Source organism: Berghia stephanieae, chromosome 8 (genome assembly GCF_034508935.2).
Source record: "Berghia stephanieae isolate SIO BIC M18660-M18661 chromosome 8, UCSD_Bste_1.3, whole genome shotgun sequence".
NCBI classification, from domain to species: domain Eukaryota; kingdom Metazoa; phylum Mollusca; class Gastropoda; order Nudibranchia; family Aeolidiidae; genus Berghia; species Berghia stephanieae.
Window position 1 is genome coordinate 27,077,676 of NC_088367.1, and position 12,500 is coordinate 27,090,175.

Sequence of the window (12,500 nt, forward strand, 5' to 3'; positions counted from 1 at the left end):
AAATAAAATCCTAACAAAATTAAACAAACAAAACAATTAAAAAAATAATAATAATAAAAAAAAAACAAAAAAAAAATAAAACGAAATATAAACAAAAAAACAAACAAACCAAACAAACAAATAAAAAGAACTCTGAAAAACAAAAACAAAAACTAAAACTAAACTAAAATAAAAACAAAACAAAACAAAACAAAACAAATAAACCAAAACCCGGAAAGTTCGTATTTCTCATCATAATTTCAAATATTTTTCGGGGTCAGATTCATCTCAATTAAACACCGTATTGAAACACTGAGTCACAAATCAACATCTTTATCTGTTTTAGTGGAATTGTGGAAGTATGTTTTGTTTTACACAGCAAAGTTTTATCTCAAACTCATAAATAACGATTGACGTGAAAATTTACGAGCAAAAACAAAAACAAAAAGCATAGTCACATTGGGAAGCTGGGTTTGTTAGATATGGCGGAAAGAACTTGCGATAGACTCGCGTGTTATCAAATGGAAGCAAATGCAAATAATTGTAACCCCCCCCCCTCCCCCCCCCCAGTTTAACCGAGAAAATTCAGATTCCATGGGCCACATGACCCTAAAAGACTATTCTTTTACTACTCTTGTCTAAGATTGAAACTTACGACCACCCAATCCAAAATAAAATTGCTTTACTCTGCGCCAGCCGTTCACTCTGACACAATTTATAGGAGGAAAGAAATTGACGTCACTCAGCTCTATGTATTTGTTTTTAGACAGCATTTTAACAATAGGGTTCAACAGTCGTGATGTCACTTCCCTCGTAATGACGCATAGTAACTTAGTAACTGGTTCGAAACTACCGGAACAATGGCGGCCGCCCTCATGAAATACTTCTCCGACGAGAATAAAAGTGTATCCAGAGGAGAAAAATAGTATACATCTGATCATGTTTTGACTTTTTATACATTCTGATCACATGACATGTGAAAAAGTTCTAGCCAGCATGAAGAATAAAAAGTACCGATTGTCTTTGTTTAGTACAAAGCTGCTCACCGTTGCTGGGCGGACGTGACATCAGATTATTGAATCCTTTTAGTTCTCACGATATCATTGATGCTGTGCGTTTAGTTTAAAAAACTCAAAACATCCGCCAGCCGGATATATGGTACAAACACGCAAACTATATGTGACCTTAAACGTTCATAGTTGATGAATACAATTTAGTGAGAACTACTCATAGAAATGGCTGGTTAAAAACAATAACAAAGAGCTGAGTGACGCCAATTTCGTTCCTTCAATATCAATCAGACTCGACGATAAAAGTTCAAGATTACACATCATTTTGTGTGCTCGCAGAAACGTTATGTCCGGCTGGCGGTTGGTGTGAATATTTTACCTAAACGCATAGCATCAATATTTTTAATATTATGATTATGATAATGCTATATTGACGGTGATCAAACCGATCAGTGTGTAAGTTATATCTCTACTACATCTTGATTACATTATGATATTAACAACAAATAAAACGTCATTATAATCGACCTCTGTTGGATAACAACATCAAAGATACCGCCTTGTGAGGTGAAAGTACTTGACTTACTAGCTTTTACAACTGATTTTATCATATGTTGGGCGGGATTGAATTTATTTGAACGCGAGAATGAACGTATTAATGTCATACACAACGTGGAAAAAAATCCCAAGTGGTACTTAAAAAAATATTCTAGAGAATGTGAATCAGACATGACAATACATATAAAACCAAGATCTGTTCATTTTTTCTTTTCACAAAATGTCAAACTGAATACTAAGTAGCTTTGAGCTGCGGATTGTTAAAAAAGCATTGATAATAAATAAATGTAATAATAAGTCCAATAAAGTTTTTAAAAAAAACCCCAAAAAACTGAAAAGGTTTATTGATGCTGTGTTAAAACACTCACACTTCCGGCAGTCGGATATAACGTACCTACATTACGCACAAAACTATGTGTGATACAATTTAGTGGGAATTACTCGTGAATATGGCAGGCTAAAAAAATCAATAACAATGAGCGGAGTGACGTCAATTTCTTTCTATCTATAGATAGTATGCGCTTGGCTAAGAAGATTACAACATTACGGATCAACACACAAAACTTTGTGTAACCATGAACGTTTATAGTCTGGTTTGTACAGTTTAGTGAAAATTACTCATAAACGCGAATGGCAAAAAAAAATAAAAAACAACACAAAGACCTAAATGACGTCAACTTCATTCTATTTATATGACAGATTGACGGATAAAGTAGAAAGAAAAATTATACAAGAAATGTAAAATAAAAAAAAAACAAAAAAAAAAAAACCCATTGTGCCTTGCATGACGTGTGATCTCACCTCAGACATCCTGATTAAGGTTTAGACGTTCTTAAATGACACCAGTAAAGATAGGATTCAATAGTCTGATGTCATGTCCGCCCAGCAACGATCAGCTTGGTTCTAGACAAAGAAAATCGGTAATTTTTATTCTTCATGCTGGCCAGAACATTTTCATATGTCATGTGATCAGAATGTATAAAATTCAAAACATGATCAGATTTATAATGTTTTTTCTCCTCTGGATACACTTTTACGCTCGTCGGAGAAGTATTTCATAAGGACGTCCGCAATTGTTCCAATAGTTTAGAACCAGTTACTAAGTTACCATGCGTCAATACGACGGAAGCGACGTCACGACTGTTGAACCGTATTAAGGGCTAACCCACACCGGAGACTGACTCCGACGACCCGGCACTACCGTCTTCTGCCGTCTTCCGGATAAAGACGTCGGACACGCACAAAATACCAAGAATAAAGAGAATAGCCGCTCGACCTACCTATCCCTAGCACCCGACGTCCTCTGCCGTTTTTTTTTCCTTTTTTCGAGCATAGTATGATGATAATGATGATGATGATGATGGTGGTGGTGATGATGATGATGATGATGATGATGATGATGATGATGATGATGATGATAATAATGTTGATTATTAATATGATTAATGTTATTATTATTATTATTATTATTATTATTATTATTATTATTATTATTATTATTATTATTATTATTATTGTTATTATTATTGTTATTATTATTATTATTATTATTATTATTATTATTATTATTATTATTATTATTATTATTATTATTATTATTATTATTATTATTATTATTATTAGAATTATTATTAGAATTATTATTATTATTATAATTATTATTATTATTATTATTATTATTATTATTATTATTATTATTATATTATTATTATTATCATTATTATTATTATTATTATTATCATTATTACTATTATTATTATTATTATTATTATTATTATTATTATTATTATTATTATTATTATTATTATTATTATTATAAGTATTATTATAAGTATTATTATCATTATTATTATTATTATTGTTGCACTTTTGTTTCATTTATTTCTGTTTTCGTAAATTATGTATATGCTGAAACCAAATGAAAAATTGCCTTCATGGAGAATAAAGATATTATTATTATTATTATATTATTATTATTATTATTATTATTATTATTATTATTATTATTATTATTATTATTATTATTATTATGGTATTATTATTATTATTATTATTATTATTATTATTATTATTATTATTATTATTATTATTATTATTATTATTATTATTATTATTATTATTATTATTATTATTATTATTATTATTATTATTATTATTATATTATTATTATTATTATTATTATTATATATTATTATTATTATTATTATTATTAATATTATTATTATTATTATCATTTAAAAAATTATCTGAGCAATTCCGACTGCAATATTCCATAAAGATTTCATGAATTTCAATATAACTGTAAACTTTATCAATTGAATGACATATCTTTGCTTTACGAAGAGGTGAGTAAAAATTATTTGTTCGGATCGAACCTAATCAAAGATATACATGGATAGATATGTAGGTAAATGATTGTACCAAAATCATTTCGATGTCCATGTTTCAAACAAATCGTATCAATTAAAATTCAATCATCATATAATAGTGATCTTTATCCCAATTGATTATATGCATATTTATTTGATTTGAAAATAACCTTTAACTAAAACTCACAGCGTAATAAAAATGTTTTCAAATAGTTATTTGTTGCGTATTTTAAAGGCGAATTTTTTAAAACTATATAAACTAGATTACAACAGTTGTAGTTTATCACTTTTCTATGACTCGGCAACACTTTAGCATATCACATAATATATTATCATCAAACTGATTGTGAGAAAATAAATGAAAAGTAAATAAAACAAAATCAGATCTCTTTAAAACGATAACAAATTCTTTTTTTATATTCTGTACTCTAACTTCCGAGTCGTTCTTATCTGACCTGCAGCTATATATATATATATATATATATATATATATATATATATATATATATATATATATATATATATATATATATGATAACTAAGTACAAAAAGAATTGTTAGAGAAACGTTATCAAATTGGTGTGTTTTGAAAGTAATTCTATCAATATGCAATTCAACCACAACAATTTAGTTATCATTTTCAAGTACAGATTTTATTCTACCTGCAATAACAAGTGATCAACAGGCGATAAAGAAATAAATGAATAGATTGACAATCAAATAGATAAACAAATAAACATTTAATATATGGAAATAAGAAAGTAAATTGCTACTCAAGTCAAAGTTATACTAAGGCAGTAAGAAGCCGACGACTGTAACAAGTTATGAAGAAAACTGAAAAAAATCATCTTCGAGAAAAAAAAATTAAACATGGATCGTGTCGGACTCAAAACCCTTCTTCAGAAAATAAAAAAAAAACAACACAAAATATAAAAAAAAAATAAATAAATAAATAAATACATTGATTCATCACGAAAACCCCTGTTGTAATTGTGTGTGTGTGTGTGTGTGTGTGTGTGTGTGGGTTTGTTTTATTGGTTTCATCATTTTCGAAGCTCTTATTATCGTTTTCCCCAAAACTAATACTCTGGGCTCTTGTTCGCGGAGTAGTCGATTCACACACACGTAGGAACATCTTTCTACTCCAGGATAAGTCATTAAAAATATTTGATCACTCTGTTTGTATTCCTTTACATCTCAGTCGAGTGGGGTAACGACGGTAAAGTGTCTTTCCCATAGGAAAAGACTTTGGGATCATAGGTTTTATAACTATCTATCCAGTTTCAAACCACACTCACTATTGCTTGATTTTGTAACAAAGTAAGTTAACTTACCAATTAGTTACTGACACCACAATATTTTTTTCATATGGAAGATGCAAGTCGGAAGTGTCTTTCATGATATGATATTCCATATAATTTTGATTGTTTGTTTTTTTTAGTTAAACCAGAACAAGTTTTTGAAATTACAAAATTTAAGTTAAGTCGATCAAAATCAATAATCATAATACACCCATGCTTCCATTCTGAATCAAAGTCACCAAATCATTTATTTTATTGATATTACGTCTGTAGGCGATATTACAATTGTTTTCATGACAGAAACAACGCTGTTAATGACCAGATACTCATTTTACACCTGAGTACGATGAAAGAATGTGATTAAAGAGCCTTTTCCATGGACTCACCTAATAAAAAAAGCAATTTTATGAATAAAAATAAATTTAACTTAAATTACAAATATATAAATAATGAAGTTATTTTTGTATATTTTTTTAACAGGCATTTTGACGAATTCTGACTGGAGATATTACAAGGCAGCGAAAGGACGGGGTTAGACCCTCTCTGATCTAAACCAATGGATTATATCTCATCCTATCCCAGATCAAACAATGAAAGTGCCACAACGTTACAGATCCCCGATTATAAATTTAACGTTCTTTTAGATAAGGTTAATTCAAGAATTGCAATGTGCAATGAAAGTGCGTTAACCCCGTTAATCATTGATATCAACAGATAAATTAAGTGTGATCGTTGAGTGAGATATAAAAGCCACGATATTATAATTTAACTTCTGATTTCACCAATATAGCTTATTTCCATCAACTCCATATATTTTCTGTCGAGAATCATTGTTAAGTAACTAAAGATTCGAAAAACGTTCACCATCTATCAATTTATTCATCCATTCACGTAAAGAACTTACCTATCCGAAACAATGCTGTACCCCTACTTGTTGCTTATAACTTTGATTACCATCACGAACCGCCGAGCATTTGCCTACATTGCCGACCTCGAACAATGCGAGCCCATCAAGATTCCAAGATGTCGAGCAATGCCTTACGACATGACATCAATGCCCAACTTCGTTCACCACAGTTCGCAGGAAAACGCTCGACTCGTGTTCGAAAAATTTGAGTTCATCCTGGACCAACGTTGCAGCGATGTGCTGTTATTTCTCTTGTGTTCAATATACGTCCCAATTTGCCCCGTGTCGCTTCAGTCTGAAAATATCCCGCCCTGTAGGAGTGTCTGTCAGAGGGCCAGGGACGGATGTGAACCTCTTCTCCATAAATATAACGCCACATGGCCAGCTGCAATGGAATGTTCCAACTTTCCTGAATACGAGAGAGGTGTCTGTACCACTCCGGAAGCATTTGTCAGGCCTAAAGGAAGAAGAGGTAAGTTTTGGATGAAGCATTTTTGCATTAAATATCTGATTTCAATGTTTGTCTCGCATAGTTTCGGATTAGATCCCTTAGAAATTGATGTCGTTTTGACGTAAAACAAAGCACTTACATGAACTTGAGCTATTAAAAACGTGAGTCTTTCTATAGCGCAATATCCACTCAACGTGCTCATAGCGCTTTACAAAGGGTCCCTGTGACCAACAGCAACGCGTAACACATAGAACGAGACATGACACCTGTTTGGTGATATTACGACTTTTCCGACTGAGACAACGCTGTTGACGGCCAGGTACTCATTTTACACCTGAGTACGGTGAGAGAATGTGAGTAAAGAGTCTTTTCTAAGGACTCAACAATGCGCTCGAACCCAGGACCCTCTGATCCAAAATCGAGTGTCATACCATTAGATATAGCCTCACTTAGAGTGATGTCTTTACAAAATTAAAAGGTGGTATTTAATTCTTAAATACCACATAGTGAATAAGACATTAGTTTCCGCATGTATTGTTGTAAGGGAGACATCTAATAGGAATTACCTATCTGACAAGACTCGAACTCGGTTTGCTTGCTTGCTAGCCAGTCCTTCTATTCGCTTTATCAACTTAACCAGTCGACTTCAATGAAAGTTAAAAAGTTAATCGGAAACTAGATAGCATTAACTTAACCAGTTGATTTCAATGAAAGTTAAAAAGTTAATCGGAAACCTGATAGCATTAACTTAACCAGTCGACTTCAATGAAAGTTAAAAAGTTAATCGGAAACTAGATAGCATTAAGAATGGTGCCGTTCCCATTCATTCATCCATTGTCTGACGATTTGTTTGCCCATAACAAGCCCCTTACAGGTTTGTGGTAATTATAAGCCGAGCGTGTTTGCAAACGCTTCAATAATAGAGTCATCAAACGGATTACGTGTCGGCAGACCTTTTGAACTCCGGGGGAAACAATGAGGCAGTACGTAACATAGATCAAAGTGAATATTTAACTGCTAGAAGTTGTGGACTGTGTAAAAAGTAAGGTACAACAATGAATTTAAAAACTTTTATTTTAAATTAAGAAGAAAAGAACAAAACACTAAACACGGAAGGATTCGAGCACAAAACCCTTCTTCACCCAGTCACAACAACTATTACTCTATTTGGATTTACCGTGATATATCTACTTTTTAACTGTTTTTCTTATGGACTGAAGAAGAGTATTAAATTGAGCTCAAATCGTTCCATCTTTAGAATTTTGTTCTTTTTTGTTGTTGTTGTTATTTCTTGTTGTTAAAGCTGTTATATTCATTTAAGTGCATTTAGTTTATGTTACATAGTGTTTAATGGCATGATCATCGCGTGTTTTGATTTAAAGAATAGATTTAAGAAGAGAAGGATGTGTAGATTTTTCTGAAATGACCTAAATGTGTCGCAAGCACCGTAACCCCTTTAAAAACAATATTAAACAAACAATTCATAGTAGACAAGAAGAAGAAGAAATATAGAAGAAGAGGAGGAAAAGGAGTACGAGGAGGAGTAGATGAAAGGAGGAGAAGAGGGGGGGGGGAATAACCAAAGAAGAAGAAGAAGAAGAAGAAGAAGAAGAAGAAGAAGAAGAAGAAGAAGAAGAAGAAGAAGAAGAAGAAGAAGAAGAAGAAGAAGAAGAAGAAGAAGAAGAAGAAGAAGAAGAAGAGAAGAAAAGAAGAAGAAGAAGAAGAAGAAGAAGAAGAAGAAGAAGAAGAAGAAGAAGAAGAAGAAGAAGAAGAAGAAGAAGAAGAAGAAAGAAGAAGAAGAAGAAGAAGAAGAAGAAGAAGAAGAAGAAGAAAGAAGAAGAAGAAGAAGAAGAAGAAGAAAGAAGAAGAAGAAGAAGAAGAAGAAGAAGAAGAAGAAGAAGAAGAAGAAGAAGAAGAAGAAGAGAAGAAAAGAAGAGAAGAAGAAGAAGAAGAAGAAGAAGAAGAAGAAGAAGAAGAAGAAGAAAAGAAGAAGAAGAAAGAAGAAGAAGAAGAAGAAGAAGAAGAAGAAGAAGAGAGAAGAAGAAGAAGAAGAAGAAGAAGAAGAAGAAGGAAGAAGAAAAGAAGAAGAAGAAGAAGAAGAAGAAGAAAGAAGAAGAAGAAGAAGAGAGAAGAAAAGAAGAAGAAGAGAAGAAGAAAAAGAAAGAAGAAAGAAGAAGAAGAAGAAAGAAGAAGAAGAGAAGAAGAAAAGAAGAAGAAGAAGAAGAAGAAGAAAAAGAGAAGAGAAGAAGAAGAGGAACTGTGGGCTAACAAAAAAGCCTATGGCAGTATGTAACAAAGAGAGTAATGACTTGATCTTTGTTTCTTTTTAATAAATGAATATGTAGATCTAAAAGAGAATGACATGTAAACTTTCTTCTCTTTTAAGTGTCGATATAATGTGAATTATAAAATTTCCGGTCAACATTCCAATTTCATAAAAGAGTAAAACGGAAAAAAATGGAGATACAAGGAAGGGTGAGAAACGGGAGGTAAGACGAATAATAATAATAATAATAATAATAATAATAATAATAATAATAATAATAATAATAATATAATAATAATAATAATAAGAAGAAGAAGAAGAAGAAGAAGAAGAAGAAGAAGAAGAAGAAGAAGAAGAAGAAGAAGAAGAAGAAAAAGAAGAAGAAAAGGAGGAGGAGGAGGAGGAGGAGGAGGAGGAGGAGGAGGAGGAGGAGGAGGAGGAGAAGTAGAAGTAGAAAGACCAGGAGGAGTAAGAGAAGGAGGAGGAGGAAGAGGAGGAGGGGGAGGAGAAGACGTAGAAATAGAAGGACCAGGATGAGGAATAGGAGGAGGAGGGGGAAGGCTGATGATAATGGTGATGATGATGATTATGATGATGATGAGTATGATGATGATGACAATTTTAAAGATGTTCAGAATTTAAGTCACCAAGTGATGAAAACTGAATATAAACCTAAAATACAATTTAATTTGTGGAAAAGGATAATGAAAGAGTATTAAAACCCGCAAAAGCGATTTAGGTTCCTTCATTTCGGAAATATGGTCTTTGCTTCGTACCCGAAATGTACTGAGTTCGATCACCCGCCGCTGCGCTGTGTGGCCTCGAGCAAGTCACCTCGCCCTAGCCCAATTTGCGACGTTGCACTGCGTCTGACGCCTGAGTTATTCCAGTCTTCCCTTTGAAAAGACCCTAGAGAAAGATTTCCCCTTTGGGATGAAAAAAAGTATTAAATAAATAAATTTCATTTCCATTTATGGTTGCAGCAGACACACACACACATAACAAAAGCTGTAACCTTCATCAAAGTTTGGGTGTTTAACTTTTACCAAGTTATTTCGAATTTTAAAACTTACATTAACTATTTCCTCAAATATTTACAAATTTACAAATGATATGATTATTTATCGTCCATCTAATTTTCTCAGTGATGTTTATTTATACAAGTGTCATATATTTTAGCTGGTTCATGTAAGGTATTTTTGTGGTCTTGTGGTATGACACTCGCTTTCGGATCGGAAGGTCCTGGGTTCGAGCCTCGCTCGGCGCATAGTTCAGTCCTTGGAAAAGGCTCTTTACTCACATTGTCTCCCCGTACTCAGGTGTAAAATGAGTACCTGGCCGTTTACAGCGTTGTCTCTGTCCGAAAAAATTGTAATATCTCCCAACAGGCCTCATGTCTCGTCTTACATGTTAAGTGTTGCTGTTGGCCAGGGACCCTTCGTAAAGCGCTTTGAGCACGTTTCGTGGATATTGCGCTATATAAAAACTCATCTTTAAAGAGTATTTTAAAATCTACGTTATTACTCTTTCCTTTTTGTCATCACACTCATTTGACGAAGAAAACTTTAATCGAATTAATGTTGGCCGCGCCATGTCCATACAATTACAACGCAAAATAACTTTTGAATTAAACATGTATCTAATGGTTGATTTTTTAAAAGATTTTCCTCAATTAAATTATACTTCTTTTTATTTTCCCCATGCAGCGTGAATTCTTTGTCCAAAATCGTTCGAGTCCGTTCTATATTTAATTTATATTTTTCTTATGTCATGCGTTGCACCTCTTCCTCGAAAGTGAATCACTCACAATACACAAACTTTTCATATGATTAATACAACCGGAATTCCTGTGATTCTACACTGCCATAGAGCAGAAAAAAAAAATCAAATTTTATCGGATATTGATAAGAGTTACCATCTAAATTCTTTACCTTTAATTGTCTTTTTTTTTATAGGGTTAAGAAGTATTTTGGGTATGACACATTGCCCTATGTTTCCTTACTTTCTTCGTTCAACTTTTGTACTCAAAACACTTGTTTGTAAAGGAAAGGAATGTTGTGGACAAGATAACTGTACAAGGTTGCTGGAAATAAACGAAACACTTCAGCATCGTTTGTCTGTATTATAAAGTATGATATTCGAGTACTTATCTTATCGAAGTAATTGATGATGTATTTTTTTCGTACCGGTTCAACTTCGCATCTCGTGCCATCTTTTCTATTCTAAACGCGACGGTGGTTGCTGCCGAGAACGCGCGAAGAAATTGCTGTGCGCTTTAAAAATACCTTTTTCTCAATTTGGGCAACAAAATATATTAAAAACCCCGTTAAATACATGCGCCTATATCGATAGTTTGGAAATACCAAAAAATGTCAAAAAGTCTTCATTCTGAGACATTAATGAAATCTTTAATTCAACCAGTTAACGATAAGTATTGGAATATATGCTTCAATTTATTAAACGAAGACATAATATACTGTGGACGTTTCGGGTTTCCCCTTTATCAACAAAACACAATGAATGAAACACCAAGGACGAATGAGATATGTTTAAATGGCGTAGCTAAGGTGAATCATTAAGGATTTATTCACCTAAACTACGCCATTCACACATAATATCTCATTCGCCATTATTGTTTTATTCTTTCATCGTGTTTTGTTGATAAAGGGGAAACCCAAGACGTCCACAGTATTTGTCTTCGTTTTATAAATTGAAGCTTACATTACAATACTTATCGTTATTTTTTTTCCTTCGAGCTTCAAGCAGCAACATTTTCATTATCCATTATGCACTGCTTCGCGAAGTGTCAGGTTTGAAAATTTGGGAGCAAGATGAGGATCATTTAAATCGATCTATATTTGAAGGACGAATTTTCTGGCCAAATTTTTAAATACGAGTTTTTTTCTTTAACAAGTTTTGGTTATCGTGATCTTTCGATATATGAGGTAATTTATTTTTCATGGCCAAATTAAAAAAGCAAAAAAGCAACCTTTTGCAACTCCACGCAGTATATTATAATCTTCTAGTCTATAAAACTATGCCGTATGTTTTGATAAATCCTTTTGATTTATTATTAATAGAGTATCGTATATCGTGATATTGTAAATAGAATGTAATGAACTATGCATGATTTGAAATTTATGAGACTTTGATCATTGACTAGAAGCACATTGCATTTCATAGAGGAGATATCAGAATTTCATTACATCATTTAACTCCTTGTCTTTTTTTTATATCTAACTTGAAATTTATTTCTAATGAAAATAAATTCCGATACAAATTACCAGATCAATTTGAATTTTCTTGTTGATGTATCCATTAAAGCTATGCACTTAATGAACTCGTTCAATTGAGTAGTGAGTGTAAGTGAGATGGCGTAAGAGTGCGTTGATTTTATTAGTTCTATAAGCGTGTGGTCTCTTCTTGCTAACATACTTTGAGAAATAATGGTTTGTTTTTTTTACAATTTTGGACAGAAAACTTGTCCTTAAATATCGATAGATTAATGTGACCCAAATCTTGTCAAGAAGTCCCAGGCTTGAAAGTTTTTGACACGATTAGGGTCGTTTTAATCCGGGGGTATACAAACTTTTTTTTTCGCCATGCTCCCTCGCCCCCTTTTTTTTTTACTAAGCCACGCCCCACCATAAATCAACTCT

At 32.5% G+C, this 12,500-nt stretch overlaps 1 protein-coding gene across 1 annotated transcript in view; it reads left to right on the top strand.

Annotated features, from left to right (window-relative positions):
* The window catches only part of LOC144977822 (secreted frizzled-related protein 3-like), a 34,479-nt gene that overhangs the window by 13,216 nt on the left and 8,763 nt on the right, over positions 1-12,500 (top strand). Inside the window, exon 2 of the mRNA XM_078923216.1 lies at positions 5,698-6,596. Within this exon, the coding sequence (XP_078779342.1) occupies positions 6,134-6,596 (463 nt within the window). The 5' untranslated portion in view covers positions 5,698-6,133. The remainder of the gene's footprint in view (positions 1-5,697; positions 6,597-12,500) is intronic.